The sequence below is a fragment of the Nematolebias whitei genome, chromosome 13 (genome assembly GCF_014905685.2).
Source record: "Nematolebias whitei isolate Nwh7 chromosome 13, NemWhi1, whole genome shotgun sequence".
NCBI classification, from domain to species: Eukaryota; Metazoa; Chordata; class Actinopteri; order Cyprinodontiformes; family Rivulidae; genus Nematolebias; species Nematolebias whitei.
In genome coordinates, this window is record NC_056510.1 from 13,729,544 (window position 1) to 13,753,065 (window position 23,522).

The following is a 23,522-nucleotide window of genomic DNA, read 5'->3' on the forward strand; positions in this document are numbered from 1 at the left end:
AACATAATTAGATGTATTAAAATGGAATTAGGTATGGTGAGGCCAATGCCCACTAAATACTGATTTCAAATAAAACAAAGATGGTTACCAAAGCTATTTAAATGGCTTTAATGCTGCTATTTTTACACATAGAGCTGAAATTTGGTTTGTTTATAGCTGAGGCTGTTCCCCATCATATACAGAGTCCAAATAAAAAATCCAAGATATAGTTTAAAATATATAAAATAAAAAAAAAACTAACTCATTGATTTTTTTTTTTTTTTGGCCATGTTGAGCTGAAATTTGGTATGGTGGTAGATGAGAGGGAACCATAACACATAGTACTGTCAAGTAAAAAATTTAAAATGGCCGCCACATGTGTCTGTGCCTCGTCAAAGTTTCTCCAGGAACTTTCTCATAAGTTGTAAAAAACTGTTCCAGCTGTTTCTTATTCATACCACCTATTTTACAACATTTTATTGCCCCCATCCCAACAGTTTTGCGTTTCTGCCATAAAATTAAAATTTAAATTAAATTGGTACAATTTCATAGTCTAAACATTTGATGTTTGCATTGTCAATAAATAAAAAAAAATGGTTTATGGGATTTGTAAATCATTTGACATTTCTATTTAAAATTTGAACATTGACATATTTTTGTAATTGGGGTTGTATTTACAACACAAAAAAACCCCAAAGAAAGTCACTTTTCTTCCTTTCCTATTTTGGCATTGTTTATGGAAAACAGTTTAACAATGAATGAATGAATGTGAATGCGGCACTTGATTGTGTGGTATTCAAATTAATTAAGTATACTTACCAGACTCAACAATGATCATGAGCCTACCATTGTTTTTCAGAAGGCTATGGAAGAACTTGATCGTTTCAGACAGGTTATCCACGTAGTAGATCATCTGTTGAGGAGAGCATTGGGGGGATTTTATGTGAAGGCTTGAATATATGTGAGCTTTCATTTACAATTTGACACTTTAATTAGTAGATGCAGATCTACTGAAGCCCTGTGATGGACTCGAGACCTGTCCAGGGTGTCCCCCGCTTCTCACACAGTGACTGCTGGATATGGGCACCAGTGACCCCATCACCCAAAAAGGAAGAAACGGCTAAAGATAATGGATGGATGGATGGATGGATATCTATTCCGTATGTCCTGACACAAGTGCCTCCAAGTGGTCTCACAGAGGAGTGAGGGGCTTATTGAGGCTGCTTCTCATGACTGGTGGAAACATATTGCAGCTTGAGGAGAACATGCAAAGTTCAGAGGCTGAATGGAAACGTCTGGTTTTGGTTGTCAGCAGCCAACTGGTTGATCCACTCTGAGAAGGTGCTATTTATAAGACTGAGCTGAACACAGCACCTCAGACTGAGGAAGTCTTTCGGATGAAAGACGAAACGTTTCTACATTTTTTGTTGTTGTTTTGCTTTTTGTTTTTTTGAATGTCCAGAGGACCAGATTTAACTTTTTTAGGTCTTTGTTTATTATTAAAATGAGTGTGATTTTCTCTGATGCAAAAGGAAGAAATTCAACAAAGTGCTGCTGCTGAGCAGAGTTTAAATTTGTTGACAAATCGGTGGACTCAAAAAAACTTCTCCAAAAGTACCTGAATCATGTGGATGAAGTCAAATTTCTTCACGTCTCCTTTTGCTTTCACTTGCTTCTCATACTCCTCACTGTGCACGATGTGCCAGGAGAACGAGACGTTCTGAAGATCTGCAGTCTTTGCAACCAAAGCTTAAAAAATAAAAATAAAATGTTTAAACTCAAGTAATGCAATGTGCACACAATGTATATGTAACTTTATATATACCATATTTTTTGCTGTATAGGTCGCACCTTTTTGCATACAGAAGTGACTAATATATGTTTTTCCCCATATTTATAACCCAATTTTTGGTTGAGATCTGACAAATTCATTCATTCTGACATAACAAATATTGAACACTACTATTTTCAGCCACTACAGGGCCTTCAATTTATATGGAAAGCCAAGTGCCTCATTAATAGGTAAAAGTGGCTATTATTGATACACTTGGCTTACCATACAGCTACCTTCTTCTCGCTCCAAAACTCCTGGAGCAAACGTCACATCAGCTGCATTTCGCCGTGCTGCTCAGGTGAAATGCAGCTGATTTGACCATTAAAGTGCATTTATTAAGGAAAAGTTAAACTGAAACACACCTTTGCTATAATGTCGAGAAAACAAATAATTGTTTTTAGGTGGTTATCTTGCTAAATTTAGAAGAAACGCACAGCAATTCGTCCCACTGCGCACTCCCGCAGCTGCAAATCGGCCTTTGAAATGCAACTGATTTGACAGTTAAAGTCCTTTCATTAAGGAAAAGTTAAACTGAGACACCTTTTCTATAATTTGTTAAATTCTTGTTAAAGTCCTCCCATGCATGCTCCCGCCATTTGGCAGACAATCAATTTTTGGCACAATACCGGCCCAGATTTCCGGGTGGTCAGCGGTGATGCATAATAGATGCGACTTACGCAACAAAATGAGTTATTTATATTTTTGTCCACTTTATCAGACATATTTGGACTGATGCAACTTATACAGCAGTGCGACGACGAGTACGGTGGAAAGTATGGTGTATATATATATATATAAATATATATAAACCTCAATTTAACCCCGAGTTGTCCTAATCACAACGTTTCACTAAACAAAAAGAATAAAGTGTAAACCATTTATCTATTCTTTTACTTGAAAATCAGTTAAATCAAATTTAGATATTTTTGCATCTTACAATAAAATGAACATATTCAGATTTCATGTATTTTTTAACGTGTATTATTTTGTGATGCTACAATACACGATTAAAGTGAATAACTAATACCTTTGAAGTTGTTGATGAGAGCCGAGCTACCCTCCACGACGTCGCTTGTTATGGGAACAGCAGGGAACGTTGATTTCAGCAAGGAGAGCATCTGCACATCCACCTCACCTGGAGCAGACCGTTAAGTTACAACATTTCAAAATAATAATTGGGCTGATTTAATCCTGCTTTAATTCATCCACTTTCTTTCTGAAATGCATAGCACCAGCCTGTTTCAGCAGCTTATTGATATTTTCTGTTTAAAACTTTTGAGATTTTTGTTTTGGGAGGTCTTTTCCTTATGCTTTGGCTGCTCTTGGAATTTTTGACACATTCCAACATCTGTTATGATGAATAACGATGTTACTGAAGGAGCTGCTGACATGCAGGAGCAGACACATTTTCAAAATAACAATTAATGCCAGAAATAACACTTCAAATCCCTGAAAAATTGAAGTGGCATTAAAATGGCACAGTGGGAGAACATGAAAGGGAAGAACAATCAGGAGGGTGACATTCCAAGATAAAGCACAGCTCTCACTGAATGTATGACCAGGTGTTTTACAGAGTCACAGCTTTAAGATAGTTTAAAATTCAACATGGATCCTGTTGGCTTTTAAAAAGTTCGGACTGCAGAATGAACAGCAAAGAGAAATAATAAATCTGTGACCATGTTACAGTAAAAGAGCTGTTACAGGTTTTTTCACATTTTAATATCAGTGTAGATTCCAGCATAAACTGACAAATATTCCTCTCACGAACTTTAAATTTACATTTAATTCCCGTTTTAAGCAGCTTTACTTCACTTCAATAAGTTCAGGTGATGCCTATCAGATTTATAACTAACTGTTTGTTTTTTCAGTCACATACCTCCACCACTCCCAACACCAAGAACATCAAGGCTGGATTTTCCTGCTCCAATCCTGCATCACAATTAGTAAAAACAAACATATTTCTAATGACCCTTAGCATAAGACAGTTCAGTATGTGGTCATGCACTTATGGTCTGAATATTAAAAAAAAATGCAATCCATGAAGTAGGAACTGAATGTCTACACTTGGAGACATAGTGCTGTTGTTCTCTACACAGTGTTTTGCCGGTCAATTTCAAAAGCCCACTAAGCCACAGACTGACTCCATGTTGCTGCACCACTGATCACTAAAGGAACTCATTCCTGTCTGCGGCCTCCAGATTGCGTAACTCCAGACAGTGGAAACTCAAAGTGGAACAATGCACCTTTTGAACTCCCCAGGCAGAATGGTTTGGACACCCTTGAGAACAGCTGCATGCTCTCCTGACTTCTCCAAGTAGAACTGGAAGCTGCTAACCGAGCAGCCCTCATAACAAGTGTGCTTTGCTTCTGCAGCCATGACTGGATCTCTGCAACACAAAGCAAAATTTACCCCCAGTGACTTGGCAAACTTCAAAGATGTACTTATGTGTTAAAAAGTTACCTTGAATTTGTGTATATGATGAGTAGAGACAGGATCTGTGAGCTTCACTCTTCTAAGCAGCAGGGTTTCACTCAGTTCTGCAGGCGAGCTGGTCCTCTTCTTTCCTAGCAGCTTTTTGTTGCATCACTCCTGAACTTTGACTGAATAAACAGAGTCTGCTGCTGCTATGCTCATATATGGGAAAAGTATTCACTGCACCTCAATAAGATTTGTTTTACTGAATTATTGCTTATATTCATCCAACTAAGCTTAGTCTCATCTTTATTCAAACATTTAATGCATTTAAATTCTTGTGTTATGTGTTGGATTCCTTTTACTGGATGTCTTGTCAAAACTGCAGTAATCCATGGTGTCCACCAGATGAAGACATTAGTCCACATTTCAGGCTGAACATGTTCCTGTTGATAATAAATATTTGTCTCTTCGGATACAGCCTCCCAAAAGGCACAGAAACATACTAGTTATCAGGTTTATTCATCAGCAGGGCCTACAGCGCTGACGGTTTATGAGCTGTACACATATATCTAATGATCACTTCATGAAGGTTTCATTAAAATCCAATCGAAGGTTCATGAGATGTTTTGCTAACAGTTGATTCCAACAGTCGATACTAAAGTATTAAGCAAAGATTGAGTAGCACTTGGAGTATGTGTTGTGAATTACTCTAACTTACTACCACATCACATTTTAGTTCAATATCTGTACAAATTGACTATAGTTGCACATGTAATAACTTTCTCTTAATTTCATTAAAATTTGCCGATTGGTTCATGAGATATTTTGGTAACATACAGTCTCATGAACACAAACATACACAGGCAAAAACAGTCTCCACTGTTCCCTTCCATGATGAGCTAGTTAAAGTAACCAAACATCCATTAGTAAGACCAAATCAGTTTTTGAAAGGACAGAACAAGCTATTAACCCTAAATGTATATATATAAAAAAAAATAAAAAATACATTCTACCTTATAATATTAACACATTGAACATTGAATTTAGCCTTTGTCAGGGCTCATAACTTAATTATAATAGGATATCCTGACGTATGCTCAATAATCCAGGTAGATAAATCTAACAAGGTTAAATCAGGTCCTCTGGACAGAGTCTTCTTTGTTGAATCCATCCAGAGGACCTGACAATCTTGTTGGATTTAATTGGATAGTTTCACAAATCCAACCAATAGGCTGATTACACATTTTTACTTTTTTAACTCAAATACATTTCTTTCTTCTTCTGGTCTTAAAACTTGACTTTCACCATGTATTTCAGCTGCTGCTATATTACTTGACGGTTTTTTTTTATTTTTATTTTTTTAATTCAGCAGCAATGCAATGGTTGCAGCTGTATTCCACCTTTTTTTGGAACAATTTTAATAGTATTCAATTGAAATCTAAACCTTTTGCATTTTTAAGTGAGCACATAAAGGCAGGGACAGTGGTGGGCACAGTTCTGCTAGTCTGCTAATACGTGAACAATTTTTTTGTTTTTTTTGTTTAGCTAATTAGCGTTTTCTCTAACTTTGTCAACCGTTAGCAGAATTAGCTTCAGCTACATTACGTTTTGCCAACTTTAAGTCCTCTATCAAAATTCACAAGCTTGTTCCTGTCTGTTGTAGGCGTGTCTCAATGTGTCTTAATTACTTAATTATAACTTGGTCATACTTAGTTATGCTGTTATAGATACATTTACCACATTTCCTCACTCTGCTGCTGTCTTTAATTGCTATAGCTGCTATATCAGCCAGTTGAAGCAGATGGCTGCTCTTCCTGATCCTGGTTCTGCTGGAGGTTTCTTCCTGTTAAAAGGGAGTTTTTCCTTTCCACTGTTGCCTTTGTGCTTGCTCAGGATGGGAGACGGCGACAAAATGACAATTCAGTGTAATCTGCTGGCTTCCTTAGATAAACTTTACCAATTGGTTTATGTGTGAATGTTTCTGCACAATATAAATAAACTGAATTGAATTAGCATGACCTACATGTGCACAGTTTGACTTTAAACATGAGAGGATATTCAGCTGTCCACCACAATTTTATATAAACTTGTTTTAATTCAGGCTTTAATGACTGATGACTTTTAAAAACAGCCACATGTATAAACTCAGTTTGGAGAATAAGGGTAAAATGTAGTAAAACTGTATGTATATGTTTGAATCAAATACTAGATGTTGCATTTCTCAGAAAGCTTGTCATGCTGCCATACATGTTCTGTTATCTATCACTGACCTTAAGTCCAACATTAACCAGCTCCAAAGAAACTTTAAAACTGCTGTACTACTTCTTAAAGCAAGCAGTTTTGCAAATAATTACATTGTGGCAAAAAAAAAAGAAGAAGACAACAAAACACTACCTGCATTTATTTTTTTAAATTGGTTTTATTTATTTTATTTTATAGTTCAGGCTCTTACTGATATTAATACAACCTGCAACCATTGTAATGTATATTGCACAATTACCTTCAGCTTCTCTAAAATGAGTCTCAATGAAAAGTTAATTATGCAATGTTCTACTTATTTTTAGATTTGCAATGAAGCAGAGGTTTTGCCTCTGACAGCAGAAGCATCATGGGGGTTTCAGCTACAGCCTGCCAAGTGTAGCCCATTAAAAATCACATGACGGCAAAATCTGAAGCTAATTTTTGTAACTGACTAAGACAGATCTGTATGATGGGAATTTTAGAGTTCCACATAAAATAAGGAACATTCCATTAAAGATGTTTTCAATTTGCACAGAATTATCCAAGATATTTATTGAAGTTAATCATTAACAGCACAGGTAGTAACGTGAAAAACAAGATAAAGCTGACTGTTATGGACTTTGTTTAATTTTATCATCTATGCCATTAAACCTTCAACCTTATCATATCGGCAAGTTTTTAAGTCGGTTTATCTATGACTATGACTCCAAGGTTGTTGTTAAAGATAACTCTGCCTTCGGCCTCCATGCTGCAGTCTGGGTGCCGCAGAAGCTCCAGCACACCAGCTCTCAGCTCCTGGGAGGCAGTTTTACTAAAGTCCAGCACCTCTGTGAGAAAATCAAGCAGCAGCTCTCCCTTCTCATCTCCTTCAATAAAACACTCAGTGATATCCATTTGAGATGGCAGGTCAAAGCTCTGGTAGCTCACTCCCTTGGAGTCCAGGATGCTTTTGATGTCTCCTGTGGTTACGCATTGACTTATTTCTGTGTTGCAGAGCTGAGTCCTGTATTTCCGCCACAGCTTCCCCCAGCCGCTCTTCTCTGGAACAGATGCAACAGGAACAAGGCTACCATCAGCATGATAAATAAGGACAGTTTTTATTAGGGCTGAAATCTACAGGTGCATCTTAAAAAGTTAGAATATTGTGAAAAAGTTCAATCATTTTAGAAAGTGAAACATATAGAGTCATTATTGAGTTAAATATTTCAAGCCTGTGTTTTTTTGTAATTTTGATGACAATGGACTACAGATAATGAAAAAAAAAAAAAACTAAATTCAGTGTTTCAGAAAATTTGAATATTTTGAAGATGTTCAATATTATAAACTCCTGGTGTCACACTCTAATCAGTGGATTAGACATGAGCTCATGTTAAGACACTCCTGAACCAGAGATGACGTCAGAAGTGTCTTACCTGCTGAGGAGACAACTTGACTGTCATTCAGTGGTCCAATGTCCTCTTTTCAGATGAAAGTAAATTTTCATGTAATTTAGAAAATCAAGGTCCCAGAGTCTGGAGGAAGAGTGGCGAAGTCCAGAATCCACGTTGCTTGAAGTCCAATTTCCTCAGTCAGTGATGGCTTGGGGCCATGTCCTCTGCTGGTGTTGGTCCACTGTGTTTTCTGAAGTCCACAGTTGATGTAACATCTACCAGGACATTTTAGAGCTCTTCTTCTGCTGACGAGCTTTATGAAAATGCTGATTTGATTTTTCCAACAAGACTTGGCTACTCCCAAAGTTACCAAAAGCTAGCAATGTAATATTCTAAAACTCTCTGAGACACTGAATAACTTTTTTCTTTAAATGTAAGCCATAATCATCCAAATCACAAGAAATAAAGGCTTGAAGTACTTCATACTATTTGTAATGAATCTATGTAATAAATGAGTAGTGTCACTTTCTGAAATGAATGACAAAAACTGAACATTTTCACATTCAATTTTTTTTTACTTTTTAGATGCACCTTTGCTCAGTATATACCTTAATGCACATGTGGCAAATTCAAGGCCCGGGGGCCAAATGTAGCCCTTGTTGACATCTTATCTGGCCCCCAAGATGATATTTTAAATGTAAAATACTTTTATCACTTTAATATTTTCAGTAATATTTGATTATGATGTCAAACGTGCAACAGAGAATGTCAAATGAACCTGCAACCAAGAAAAGATGTTGGGTGTCTGACTTGAGTTAATGTAGATTCAAAAATTGGCTCTTAGTTTGAAATACGTTTTAATTTTGGCCCCTGTTTGTAAGTGAATTTGATGCCTCTGCCTTAATGGGAGGGTCACCATAAAAATATGAAAAAAAAATCTCCCATAGTGTTTTTATTTATTTTTTTAAACAGGTAGTAAGTCTCCCAGAAACAAAGAAAGACCTACTCTTTCCATAGGAGTAGGTGTAACTCAGCAAGACATAAGATAAAATTAAAATATAAAAGTATTAGTGTATCATATTTTTTATCCAGTTTGAACTGTAAGCTGTGTTCTTCAGACTATGTGTCAAACAAAACATTTGATAAACTACAAAACTGAAAGGCAACTTTTAATTTAGGAAAATTACTAAAAAATAAAATAAAATAAACGTGTTTCCTGACCAACTCCAAACTCAGTTTTGTGTTTGTGTTGTGCTGCGCTCAGTGCAATGTGCTACTAGCAGGGAAATCTGTGGATGGAGCACATGACAGTACCTCACAAACAAACATACATGAGTTTGTATGTGTGTCCTACACTTCAACACATTCAAGTACTTGCATTTTTGTGTAACAGAAAAACTCCTGTATGTTTGTGTGTGCGTGTTGAGGTGCCTTGCGCTCTGTCAATGGAGTGCCTCTCAAGGTGTGCTTAGCATAGTGCAACACACAGTCGACTGCAATCACCGCAACAAAATTATGTTTTACTTTTTTCAGTAAATCTAGTAACAGGGTTTTTCCTCTGACAAAATGACACACACACGAATGCTGCGGTTGGTAAAACCAGCTAATTCCTGTATGTTGCCATCTCTCAGCAGCCAGTGATGAAGATTGGCTCAGATTGTGTGCACCCTCTCAGCTCTGGGCTTCATGCTCGCTGTGAGCCTAAATGTGAAGAGGGCTGTAACGTAATAACCTACAGTAGATAGCTTATTTACTTATTTTTTGTTGCTGTGGCCGTTTAAAAACCAACAAACAAAAAAAAATATAGAAATTGCATGTCCTGTGAAAATGCAGTGTGGATGCTTATTGCTGAAGAACTTGTTGAAAAACAGCTGAAATCAGCTAAAAACATGCTGAAATGTAGCTGAAATGAAAAACAAGCCTATGTTAGCAGAAGAATGCAGAAAGAATGCATATTTGCTAAAGTAGGTTTAAATAGGCAAAAATGAGTACATCAATTAGGAAATAAGCTAAAAAAGCTAAAATTAACAAAAAATAGATGAAAAATTGCTGAAAAAGGCAACAAAAAAAAAAAAAAAAAAAAAAAATTTAAACTACCAGAAGGAAGTGGAAGGAGCTGAAATGAGCTAAAAAATGTGGAATTAGCTGAAAAAGCAAAATTTAACACAAAACAGCTAAAGACTAGCTGAAATAGCAGAACAAAGTTGAAACTAGCAGAAAAAAGCCTAAAGGAAAAAGCTGAAAATAGCAGAAAGAAGTTAATTAGGCTGAAATAAGCAGAAAGGAGCACAAAAAAGTGGAAATTATCTTAAAAACTGCTAAAATAAGCTAAAAAAAAATAGATGAAAAGTAGCTAAAAAGCAGAAACAAACTGAAATTGCAAAGAGAAAGTGAAGAGAGCACACTATTTGCTGAATTAGGCTGAAAAACATTGAAATGAGTGCAAAAAAAAATAGCTGAAAAATCTTAAATTAGCATGGAAACAGCTATAAAGTAGATGAAGTAGTAGAAAAGTTGAAACTTACAGAAATAAGATGAACAGAGCATAACAAGCTGAAATTAGCAGAAAGAAGTTAGAAGAAGCACAAAAATGTTGTAGTTAGCAAAAAATAATCTGAAAGAAACACAAAACTGCTGGAAAAAAAAAACAGCTGAAATTAGCTGAAAGTAGCGGAAAAAATGTTTACATTTGTGCAAGGAAGCTGAAAGAAGCTGAAATGGAACATGTGAAAAAAGCATTAAAAGGTTGTAAACACATCTAAATATTTGATGGGTGTAAAATGAGCTCAATTGATTTTCTATGAGAAGAAAAAAAGTGGCATAAAAGGCTAAATATTTCAAAAGGCTAAAGTTGCACCAATACCAAAAGTCATATCAGGATTGTCCTGAAAGAGCTGAATGTTTTGATATAGGAGTTGTTGAAATTGCTTGAAAACTGTGGGACGAGAAAGATGCTGGAAAATGTACAGAAGAAAAATGGATCACAATAGTGCGAACGCTTCATAAACATTCACATTATTAAAAACAGGTGTGCTTTTCAAAATTTGTAGTCAGGTGAAGGTTCAAACACACACACACACACACACACACACACACACACACACATAAAACCTTAAGGGATTCTGGGTAAATATTTAAATATGCAACAGGTTTGTAAAGAAAGTCAAGAAACGTGTCATTACCTCTTCCTCGAAATTCAAAACTTTTACTGACTATGTTAAAGAAAAAACCTTGCTAACAGTACAATTCTAGCTCACATCTGCACTCTCAGCAACACCCAGTTTGGAGACACTCATTGGGATCTCTGGTAAACTGTTTTCATCCTTGGAGTATGATGCATGTTGATGCACAACAAATCATGTCACTTCCAAGAGGGAAAAAAACAAGGACATTTCTTAATCTAAAATGAGATCAATCAACTCACCAGACACCAGAATAATAATCAGCTTCCCGTTCTTATTGAGGAGACTCTGGAAGAAGCTGATGGTAGCGCCGGGATCCTTCACGTAGTACAGCATCTGTCGATTTCACCACACATAATGAGCTGCTTGCTGCATTCACGAAGCGCCTAATTATATTTCTTTGCTAGACAGATGCACTAATGGGATTAATTGCTGTCGAGTGCCACCTAATGAATATGACCTAGATGTGTCAAAAATACAGTGTGAGAGCTGGGAAGACATCAGCACCAACCTGTATCATGTGAATGAAATCTGCCTTCTTTGTCATCTTTGTCTGCTTCCAGTGCTCCTCGAACTCTGAGGCAGTCATCTTGTTCCAGGTAAACTTGATGTAGTTTAACTCTGGTTTCTGAGACACTACAACTTAAGTAAGACATGGAACAGTTAAACATGAAAACGATTCGTCTGCTGATGACTTTTTGACACAAAATGTTATAACGACAAACAGAATCTTTATTGATATGAGTGACTGACACAACTAAAGTACACTTTTTTTCATGCAACAAAACCATTTTTAATTGAAGTCCTAACACTATTTGAAGTAATGCATATTGTTCATCACCTTTAATGCCAACATGTTAAACTAGATTTATCTTTTGAAGAAAAGGGACAAAGCTATAGCTGTTTGATTCAAACCTTGTAAATGACATTATGAGCAAACTCTTGTGAGGTCTGTTAGCTTTTGGAGTATGTGTTGAGGATGGCCCTCAGCCACTAAGACATCAGATTTCAGCTCATATTGCCATTTTTTTTTTATGTTTGCTAATGTTGATTAGCTGTGACACTCATCTTGAATTTGGGATTGACTGTAAGCATTACTTATAGGTATTCCAAGTGAAGGCTTTCTGAGAATTTCATTGAAATCCATGCAGTTATTTGTGAGACGTCCAGCTAACAGACAAGAGTTTAATGGCAAAGTTTTGAGTAAAAATACTGTACAATGTGTAGTGATCACATTATGTATTGGGAATAATGCTCAGCTGCTTCTTCTTTTGGCTTTTCCCTCTTCAGGGGTCGCCACAGCGAGTCATCCTCCACCTCACTCTGTCCTCTGCATCCTCTGTCCACACTCCAACTACCTCCATGTCCTCTCTAACTGCATCCGTATATCTTCTCCTTGGCCTTCCTTGTCATCTTTTTCCTGGCAGCTGCACTTCCAACATCCTTCTACCAATATACCCACTATCCCTCCTCTGAACATGTCCAAACTATCTCAGTCTGGCCTCTCTAACTTTATCTCCCAGTTGTTCAACCTGTGCTGTACCTCTGATGATCTCATTCCTAATTGTATCCATCCTTGTCACTCCTAAGGAGAACCTCAACATCATAATTTCTGCCACTTCCAGTTCTTTCTCCTGTCTTTTTGTCAATGCCACTGTCTCCAGACCATTTGCACAGCTGGTCTCACCACGGTCTTGTAAACTTGGAAAATGCTCAGCCACTACTAGACCAAATATCAACACAATATTTATACAATCCTGAGGTTATAGCCATTTCTGTGTTTCCTTTATTCTGCTGTAATAATCAGTTGCACATTCTCATTCAGTGTTTACTTTCTGAGTCTTCAGTATGTATGTGTGTATACACATGCATGCATGTATGCATGCATGTATGTATGTAGGAGTTCCAGCATTTCCTATTGCAGCTCTTCTACACCATAGGGCACCAACAGATCCACACCTGAGGACCATTCGCATGATGAGCTGCAGGAGTGCTTAAGGCAGTTGATGACTGCAACCCGACACTGGTGCATTGTCTTCCTATCGGTAGTTGTGTTCCTGGCCTTTATCTTACTCCCATTGTTTTGTGAAAGACTAATCTTATTCTCATTGTTGTAGCTTGATTTTTGTGATCATCCTGAGCCTTGGACCTTCCTGATTGTTTCCTGAACCTCCTTGTGATCTCTCCAGCCATTGTTTGCCTTCTACCACTTGTTCACTGATCGTATGAAACCTTTTGGAACCTTTTTGGATTTCGACTCTGCGACAGCTCTGCCAGCATACAGTAAGAATCTGAACATCAAGACTAACCTTCCAGGAGGACTTTCTAATAATATTGTCCCTTACTCTCCAGGGTTCCAGTCCTGCCCTGCAGATTCTTCATACTGTTCATATTTATCCAATATCTGTAAATAAACACTGTTAAAACTTTCTTCTGGCCCTGAAGTTGTTGTTCTCAGTCACATACTATCTGGGTTAAGAGCCAAACCTTACTGTATATATGCATGTATGTACGTATGGATGGATGAATGGATAGAACGAACAATGTTTTAAGACTTGAGTATACACGCACTATTCTAGGGATGAAGTTTTATTTCAGATTATGAGAAGTTGAAATTGACGCTGCTACTGTTGATTACGATATGTGAAATCTTCACCTCTCCTGAAACATCCCTCACTTCTGTTCCATCGCACTTCATTAGAAACAGCAGAAGCCACTTGGCAGAAACAATAGGCGGCACATGTGACTATTTAATCAATAAAGATAAATCAGGTGAGAATGACTGAGGCAGTGTTAGAAAAGTGGCAAGCCAATTTAAACTCCTACTTGACTTGTTAAAAGTTTGAAGGCTGAAATTTATTTTATATAAAAAAATGCACACAAAAAAGTGCACAGTTCACTAAATTACACCAGCAGTCCAACACTCAAGTGCTACTCTTTATATTTGTGACCGAGCACAGTACAATATTTGAGGCAATGTGTAAAAAAAACAAAAAAAAACAATAATAATTGATTTCATACATTTTATTGTGTCACAAAAAAAAAAAATGCCTTCTTGATTAGCATTTCATTTGAGTCCAACCAAATTCACTCTTTTTGTTTAATATAAACATTATAAAATAAAAGACCTAGCTTTCCTTAAAGGGATGCATACTGCATGCTATATTTCATGCCAAAGTATCAAAGCAGATTTTAGCTCAATGTTTATAAAACTGACCAAGTTATATCCAACAATGTTCAGTCAGGTCATATGGACGGTTTCTTTTTTATGCTGAGACGTTTCGCCCTCCATCCAGAGGGCTTCATTAGTCTGAGGAAACACCAAGCAAAACTGATTATCCCCCAACAGCCTACTCCAAGTTGAAAAAAATAAAAAGTTATGTTGGTGCTAACATGGCCTCTGGGGCATGCCCTTTCCTCCGGTGCCTGCCCTCTTCCTCGTCGACAGTCATGTCAAACTGGTTCAAAACACCAAAGTCCATGCTCAATAATCCAGGTATACTATCCAAAAATGTTCAGTCAGGTCAGCTGGACTTTTTTGTTGTTGTTTGGTGCTTTGATGTTTCGCCTCCATCAGGAAGGCTTCATCAATCTGAGGAGTCTGATGAATCCCATTTCAGCACCAAGATAACTTTTTTTTCTTTCATTTTGGAGTAGGCTTTTGGTGGGGAATCAGTTTTGTTTGGCATTTCCTCAGACTGATGAAGCCTTCCAGATGGAGGGCGAAACGTCTCAGCATAAATAAGAACCCATCCAGATGACCTGACTGAACATTGCTGGATTGTATACAGTAGTCCCTCGCTACTTGGCAGTTCGTTTTTTGCAGATTCGCTGTATCGCGGTTTTTCAAAGTAAGATTGGACATGACACAATTGGCTGATGAGCCATGGATTGTTAATTTAAAATAAATTATTTTAAATGATTTTACACCGTGTGTGAAGCCCACAAGTGCAGGGGAAAGCTCTCTCATGCAGCTGATCAGCTGATCTTCTTCTGTGCCACGCACACACATTTCTACTGTTGCAGCTTTGTGAAGGGTTAACCCTTTGCTGTCCAGATGCTCCGATCAACTTTTGTCTTTCAACTTAAAATTCAAAGTACGTCACATCGTAAAATCGTCATAATCACAAAATATAAAAGTGTTAAACAAGTTATTTTTAATTATTTTAGAACTTCTATGTTCAGTTGTTGCAGTGTAATCGATCAAGCAGTACATTTCTGCTCCGTGCTGCAGAGCTGAAGCTGTGTGACATATCTGATGTCCTGCTGAGCTTCTCTTCTCTACAATTTAAATTTAAATACTGTAATATTTTAAATAATCCATGCTGCATGGATTGTTTATTTGAAATGTTATATTATTTACATTTAAATTGTTTATTACATTGAAGGAGATTGGGAATAACAGGTGATGTGTGTGATTGCAGCCTGCCACGTCATGACAAAGTTTACTGTATTTGAACTACAGTATCCCTACTTCACAGTTTTTCCACTTATCGTGGGTGGGCGTGGTCCCAAACAACCGTGATAAATGAGGGACTACTGTATGCAAACTCACATGAGAGTTAGCTTCTTTTTTTTAAAGTTGGATGTCTTTCCTGATGCAACTTGGTCTCAGACCCACAATCTCAGGATTACAAGACCACAGCAATGACCACCAAGCTACCACAGCCCCATAAAATTATAAGTATATTTACATTAAAGAGGCAATTATTTAATTATATATGATGCACTTCATTGTATTTTGTTTTACTTGTGATCTCAGTTTCCTTCCTTCACTTATGAGCATTATGCGAGCTGCTTATTCAAACAAAACAAGTATTGGCAAGTCTGGGATCATAAGAGCTCAACAAGTTTTGCAAAGTTATTTTGAAAATTCTCGTGAAGCACCAAGATCCACACTTACAACACAAAAGCTGTCAAAAAAGTAAAGAGTGGATCTTCACTTTCTCCAGACTTTTAAAATTGTTGAGGTCTATGTGTAAAAAAAAAAAAGGGAGATTGGATATAAAAGAACAGAAGCATTTAGTGAAAATAAAGTTTTACAAAAAACTTCAAGTTCATGGGGGTTGATTCTTGCTGACATCAAGTTTAGAATCCACAGTGTAGTTCACAGACCAGCTCTCTAATAGACGAGCACATGTATTACTAATTCATTATTAAAAACGCCAAAGGCCACTTTAAAGTATAGCTTAAGCATTAAATATACAATAAAGAATTTACTTTTGCAGGAAAATTAAATATTCAACCATTTTCACAGTGCTCATGAGCAGAGAAATGCATTCTGTACAATGTGAGAGAGCATGTACCTTTGTAGTTATGCAGCTGCTGGCTGCTAGGCTCCACCACCTCATTATCCACCACCACCTCTGGGTGCTTTTTATGGAGCTCAGAGAGCATCTCCAAGTCAATCTCTCCTGTAGGCATCAATACAATTTTATTTTGGGGGAAAAAAAAGTATTAACAAAAGACCTTGACCAAAATTCCCACACAGACCAATATTTTAAAAAAAGGTAATGTTATATAATAGTGGGATTAAATACTGCTGCAGGGTTTTCTTTAGCAAAAAGCTCAACTTTAAATATTGCAACAATTTCAGAAAAATAAAAGTAAATTACAACCCTGATTCCAAAGTAAAAATGTGGGAACGTTGGGTAAAACAGAATAGAATTATTTGAAAATTACATAAACTCATTTTATTTACAATGAAACCCAGTATACAAATTAAAAGGTCCAGGCTAAGAAACTATACCATTATTTTTGGAAAAATTAAAAAAAGGTAATTCTGAATTTCATAACAGTCTCAAAAAAGGGGCAAACTGCTACAAAGAAGATCCAGCTAAAGGAGGATTTTGCAACTAATTAGGTTAATTGGCAACAGGTTACATTCCATGTCCCAAGAGCCACCTTTGGTAAGCCATTGTCAGAGTGCCAAGGTTTTTGCCTTCGGCCACTGCCCATGAATTCATGCACCCAAGTCATATGGCCCCTCCTGCAGGTGGGGGATCAACAAGAAGGCAAACCTATGTTGCTCATTCGGGCTGAGCCCAACCGGGCCCCAAGGGTAGAGACCTGGTCACCAGGAACACAACAACGAGCCCCTCCCCCAGGTCTGGCTCCAGGGTGGGGCCCTGGTAGCCCACGTCCGGGCAAGGGACATGGAGTTCCTTGCTGTTTCTTGTCCATAACAGTCTTTGGAATCACTCTTTGTCTGGCCTGTCACCTAGAACCAATCTGCCTTGGGAGACCCTACCAATTAAAATTGCCCCTGAAAGCATAGCTCCTAGGATCACTCAGGCGTCCAAACTCCTCCACCACGATAAGGTGGCGATTCAAGGAGGAGACCTCAACCGGAAAAAGGGTGAATTTCTCTCTTCAGGTTGAGGGTGAGGTTCTGCCTCAAGTGGGGGAGTTCAAGTATATTGGGGTTTTGTTCATGAGTGAGGTGGCAGGCGGATTGGTGTAGCGTGTGCAGTATTGCGGACTCTGTACCGTTCCGATGTGGTGAAGAGGGAGCTAAGCTGTAAGGCAAAGCTCTCTGTTTACCAGGTGGTCTACGTTCCTACCCTCACCTACGGTCACGAATTCTGGTAAGGATGCCACCTGGACGCCTCCCTTGCGAGATGCTTGGGGCATGTCCGACTGGGAGGAGACCCCGGGGAAGACCAAGGACACGCTGGAGAGACTATGTCTCTCAGTTTGCCTGGGAATGCCTTGGGATGCTCCCAGAAGAGCTGGAAGAGGTGACAGTGGAAAGAGATGTCTTTGTCTCCCTGCTCAAGATGCTGCTCCCACGACCCGACTTGGAACAAGCGAAAAATAATGGATGGGTGGATGGCAACAGGTTAGTAAGACATCTGTCAAATGTAAGGATGGGTTCACCAGCTTGTGAAAACCTGTGTCTAAAATATGTGGAACAAACTCAAAATGCTGTTGCTCAACTGTAAATTGAATATAACTATCCCATTATATGCAGTTCATATAATCAAAAGCCAAGAATCTAGAGAAATCTATGAGAGCACAAGGACAAAGCTGAAAGTCTACACTGGATGCCTGTGACCCTTAGGCACTCAGGCAGCACTGCATTAAAATGTCTGATTCTGTTATAGATGTTGCTGCATGGGCTCAGGAAAACTTCCAAAAATTGTCTGTAAACACAGTTTACAGTGCGTTTACAAAGTGGGATATTGTTCTGTGGTCAGACAAATTACTTTTTTTTTTAACCACAGATGCCACATCATCTGTACTGAAAGAAGGACCATATGGTCAGTTATAGGTACATTAATCAAAAGCCTGCCACTTTGATGGTATGTGGGTGCATTATTGTACATGGCATAAGTAGCTTAGACTTCTATAAAGGCCCTATCAATGCAGAAAAGTATACATAGGCTTTAGAAGAAAAAGTGCTTCCATCCAGCAAAATGGACCCATGTCTCTTAAACAGCTAGAATCCTATATCAGAAAAGAATGGGACATTCTCCTCCAGTCCAAAGACTCCAGCTGCTGGTCCTCTCAGTTCCTACACATTTACTGTTGGTTAAAAAAAAAAAGATACTTTACAATAATAAAACGTGACCTGTTGGACTTTTTTGATATGTAAAATGCCCATGAAGGTTCAAAATACCATATGTTGGCCACCAAATAAGCTTTTTTTTTTTGTCTGTTTGGCATGTTTACTACTGTTAATTGTGAATAAAGTATTGGTTATGAAATTTACAGATCTTTGCATTTTTTTTAATACATTTACATTTTACACAAAATCCAAAATTTTTCGGAATTGGGGTTATATGAACAAGACCAAAAGTTGTCGATATGATAATTCTTTGAGTACCGCTTGACCAAGGGAAGGTGCTTCTGTTTCTTTTCTTATTGAAGATGACAACTTGCCACGCACAAAGAGGTATATTTAGGCAAAGAAGCTGATGTGAACATGCGGTGAATCATTTTGATTAGGTTAAATAATACCTTGCAGGAGAGTCTGAAGTCATTCTAATGAATTTTACAGTCCATTAGAGGCTCCATAATGATACAGACATGACAGCTCAGGTAAATTAAAAGGAATGGCTCTGACATACGTAAAGGGTGACTGCACTCTGGGGGCATGTGCTCAGGAAAAAAATAATCCTGCTTTAATATGAATCATTGTGCAGGTAAGACATGAGATCACTTTGTCAGACTAAAGTTAGACTCGTATGCAAACTAGAGCGGTCTATAAACCCCCAAAACTAAGAAAAATGTTGTGTTTTCTGCAGCATGGATAAAGGAGAACCCTCCAATCATGAATGCCTTTTGCAGCTATTTGCCGTGGTATATACTGTAAGTTCATCAGTGATGGCATCCTATAGTGTATATTCTTACCAGCGCCGCTTCCCACTCCAATTACATTAAGATGGGACTTTCCATCTCCAATGCTACAGGGAAAAAACAGAAAAAAAAAAAAAAAAAACAGTCTTCAGAGCTGCAAAGCCTTGAAATTCACAGCTTCCAACCTGCAAAATGTGGGTCATACTTTTAGGGCCTGTAACTGACATTTCTGCCTGACACTTGAGAATGTGAGATGTTCTGATCTAACGACTGAAGCCTCCACAAGAACTTTGGCTTTGAATGTGGCTATGGTGTATTCTGTCACTCAACATCAGATTTTTATTAACTCTATTACACCTTTTAATTAAGCTGTGAATCATATCCCTCTAGATCTGTGTCGGATCTGCTTCTGAGGCTGCCAAACGTAGCAGAGCCTGGTTTGGATTTCTGCAGCATGCCATTCATCTCCCAGGGCTTCCAAAAACAGATTTAAAGAAAATCTAGGGAGAGACATTTACAGAAACACTACTTATTGTCAGTCACAATCATCCACTTAGTTTTTAGCTAGTTCTGTGTTGTTGTTGTTTTTTTGTTTGTTTTGTTATCAGGCACTTTATTGTGGTGAAGGACAACTAATTCTGCTGGTATCTTTGACTATATTCAGAGAGAAATGAAACAACACATAGCAACAGATATTTACAGCTTATGTAACTTTAGGGTCTGTTTTACTCAGATTATTTCTTCACACTTCATTGGATCAGGTCTTTGTTGTCGCATTTCTATGAGAGATATTTCTTTTCAGAATATAACATCCATTTTATGCAGCAAGTTATTACATACAGACCATGGTACCGGTTTGTCTTTTACTTAAAATGCAAAGTTTGCAGGTTTGGGGTTATTTGTAGCTAAAATGATTTGACACAAAGTCACAATTACCAAGTTATCAAAAAAACAAGATGGAGCCTACAGACCAATTACCTAGATATATTGTATGGTTATGTAATTTTTGCTTCAAATGGTGCATTAGTGTCAATTTTGCATAAAGCACAACTTTTAACATTCCTGGTGGTAAATATGAACAAATACAATACTGTAGACATAGTTTGCCATACTCTACCGTTTTGTAAAGTTATTTTATCAATCAGTTACTTAAAGGTTAATGTCATTTTCTGGTCTAAGGTTCTCCTGTTAATCAGCAACAAATATGACACAACACTAGTCTGCTTATGACAGGTTTAAGGTTAACAACAAAGTTTAACAGTAATGATGATCTTGTGACAAAACTGCAAGAAAAATTGTGCTCACACATTTTAGTATGAGCATGAGGAATATACATACGTATTTTTTTTCTTTTCTTAGCCACTTGATATTTATTGTGTTATTAATATTTATTGTTCACATGAAGCACTACAATAATAATGAGCTCCATTTAAAAACCACTACGTTAACAGCTAATTGAGCTATATAGTAAGTCAGATTGTAGTCCAAGCTAAAAAATATATATTTTTTAAATCAAATAAGTAGGATTAAACAGTATTTTATACATTTTGTTTAGAAATCCATGACATTTTTGAATATGCGACTAATAAAAAGCAGCTATAATGACATTCATAAGGTAGTAAAATCATGAAAACATGAATTTCTCTGCACTGTGTTGTTGGGAACATTGAACGTCAGTCCTTAATGTTTCAACATTCATCATCACCACTACATTCTAATTAGACCATTTTCTGTTAAAGGTACTCGTTGCAAAGTTGTGAAGACTTGACAAAACATATAATTAAGTAAGAACAAAAAAATCTTAAGAATGTTTTTCCTCATATTGAGGGTTAATGTGTCCTAAATAATATAAAGAGTAAATTTTGTGAACAGATCTTAACTACCACAATTTTTTTACCTAGAGAAACAGCCAAAATGACTGAAAATATGTCAAACGTTAAACTTAACGGCCATATTTGTTTACCTAAACAAACTAGAACCAGCCTAATTTAGATCAGCCAAGTGACTGAGCCAAAATGCATTGGTTACACCGAGCATGGGCCCACATTTTAGAATGACATAACATGGGGAAACTACTGGACTCAAATCTCTCAAACTGCACCATTTAATAATATTCAATATGATTTTGTTTTGTGCATTTGTTATTTTGTTTGTTGAAGTGCTTTGTGATTTTTATCTTGAGAAGTGCTATACAAATAAAGTTTTACTTAACATATTTTTCGGCCTATAAGTTGCAGGGTTTTGTTTGTTTTTTTTTGCATAATTTACATGCCCTGTGACTTATAGGCTGAAATGACATATTTATGGATTTTTTCCCATATTTATAAACCATTTTTTGGCTGAGATATGACCGTTTTCATTCATTAAAACTGAAAAAATAAAAATAAAAATAATTGAGCAATACCACTTTCAGCCACTTGATGGCTGTAGAGTAGTAATACCTATATGGCATGATGTTGTATCATGTAATATGTAAACGTGGCTATAATAACAAATTCAAAAAAGTTCAAGACAAAAACAACCGGACTTTATTTATTTGTTATACTTTATTTTGTACTTTATTGTTTTTCTTTTGAACTTTTTTGAATTTACCATGTCCTGGATGACTGAGAATCTTCACCAGCTATTAATGACTCAATTGGCCTGCCAGAGACTCCCCACCTTCATTCTGCTCGTTGCTTGGAACCGTCAAACCAGCTGAACCGCCCCAGCGAAATGCAACTACTTTGACCATTAAAGTGCATTTATTAAGCACATGTTAGACTGAGACACACCTTTGCTATAATTTTGAGCAAACAAATAATTGTTTAGGTGTTTATCGTGTTAAATTTTGTACGCGTTTACTTCTCTGTATCGGGTTTTGAAATACAGTTGATTTGACCATCAAAGTGCATTTATTAAGCAAACGTTAGATTGATACACACATTTAATATAATTTCGAGCAAACAAATATATTTTTTAAGCGTTAATCTTGTTAAATTCTTGTTTAAGTCCTTCCGTGCACGCTACCGCGGTCACCATTTGGCAGCGCATCGGTTTTTGGCACAACACAGGCCCACATTTCCAGGTTGTCAGCGGTGACGCGTAACAAACACAACACGTTAGCGGTGATGCATAATAGATGTGACGTATACAGCAAAGCGACATATTTATGGATTTTTCAACTTTATTAGACAAATATGGACTGATGCAACTTATTAGGGCGGAGCGACGTGCCTGCCGGAAAATACGGCACTTAAGACCTTTGAATGTTGTTGCAACGACTAGCTTTATCAGTGTGGGTCTATTTTTAAAGTAACTACAGGTGAATTACCTGGTTAGAAGGTCTGGCAGTTTGTTGTGGATGAAGTCCCTCATACATTGGTGTTCAGAGGAGCGCTCCAGGAAAAGCTGAAATGATTTCTGGTATCTACCATCATCATTCACCAGACTCATCAGTGGAGATGCCATGGTTCAAAAGCTGGCAGAAAAACATATTTTAACTATACATTATATATACAGTGTCTTTTGTCTTTTTTTTTTTTCTCCTTTCGGCTACAGTATATTTACAGTGTAAATACAGTATGTTATATATACAGCATATATGCAGTATATACAGTACATTATATATACAGCATACAGTACAGTATGTATACAGTATACATACAAAGTACAGTATATTATATATAGAGTATATATACCTGGATTATTGAGCATGGATTTTGTTGTTACAGTTTATATACAGTATATTATATATACACACACATTATATATACAGTATATATACAGAGTATATTATATATACACAGCATATATAGTGGGGTTTTTTCCCCGTTTTTTTTTTCCTTCTTCTTTTGGCTGCACCCTGCTTTAGTGGTCTTCACAGCAAACTAAGTCCCACGAAGACTTGTTAGTTATTTTTACGCCGGATGCCCTACCTGACGCAACCACAGACCACCGAGCTACCACAGCCCTCTGTGTGGAGCAGAGAGCTGCTATCTAGGACACCCAGAGGAGCAGATGGTGGGGGTTAAGGGCCTTGCTCAAGGGCCCAGAGTGGGACGAATGAGGGTGGGGGCAGGTCTGTGTGCTTCACCTACCCCACCCACATTTTTGATGTTGTCGGTACCGGGGCTTGAACCGGCAATCTTCCCATCACAAGCACACCTTCTCTAACCTCTGCGCCACCACTCCCCTATATACAGAGTATATACTATATA

At 37.3% G+C, this 23,522-nt stretch overlaps 2 protein-coding genes across 2 annotated transcripts in view; both read right to left on the minus strand.

The window, feature by feature from the left end:
- LOC119418824 (histamine N-methyltransferase A) overlaps positions 1 to 4,375 on the minus strand; it is a 41,293-nt gene extending 36,918 nt beyond the window's left edge. The window contains exons 1-6 of the mRNA XM_037686117.1: positions 4,275 to 4,375; positions 4,057 to 4,200; positions 3,690 to 3,742; positions 2,841 to 2,948; positions 1,598 to 1,728; positions 799 to 892 (exon numbers count right to left, since the gene is read on the minus strand). Of these exons, the coding sequence (XP_037542045.1) occupies positions 799 to 892; positions 1,598 to 1,728; positions 2,841 to 2,948; positions 3,690 to 3,742; positions 4,057 to 4,190 (520 nt within the window). The 5' untranslated portion in view covers positions 4,191 to 4,200; positions 4,275 to 4,375. The remainder of the gene's footprint in view (positions 1 to 798; positions 893 to 1,597; positions 1,729 to 2,840; positions 2,949 to 3,689; positions 3,743 to 4,056; positions 4,201 to 4,274) is intronic.
- Positions 4,376 to 6,632: 2,257 nt separating this feature from the next.
- Positions 6,633 to 22,841, minus strand: hnmt (histamine N-methyltransferase). The gene is made up of 6 exons (XM_037686352.1): positions 22,637 to 22,841; positions 19,378 to 19,430; positions 16,329 to 16,436; positions 11,534 to 11,664; positions 11,265 to 11,358; positions 6,633 to 7,510 (listed from the first exon to the last, which is right to left on the minus strand). The coding sequence occupies exons 1-6, from the start codon at positions 22,771 to 22,773 to the stop codon at positions 7,149 to 7,151; spliced, it is 885 nt and encodes a 294-aa protein (XP_037542280.1). The 5' UTR covers positions 22,774 to 22,841; the 3' UTR covers positions 6,633 to 7,148.
- Between the last annotated feature and the right edge of the window lie 681 nt (positions 22,842 to 23,522).

Excerpts from the sequence above, each read along its gene's own strand:
- hnmt (XM_037686352.1), bottom strand. The coding sequence starts at position 22,773 with ATGGCATCTCCACTGATGAGTCTGGTGAATGATGATGGTAGATACCAG. Across the intron at positions 16,437-19,377 it reads TGGAGTGGGAAGCGGCGCTG|GAGAGATTGACTTGGAGATG; the intron begins GTAAGAATATAC and ends TGATGCCTACAG. Across the intron at positions 11,359-11,533 it reads ATTTCATTCACATGATACAG|ATGCTGTACTACGTGAAGGA; the intron begins GTTGGTGCTGAT and ends TGAAATCGACAG.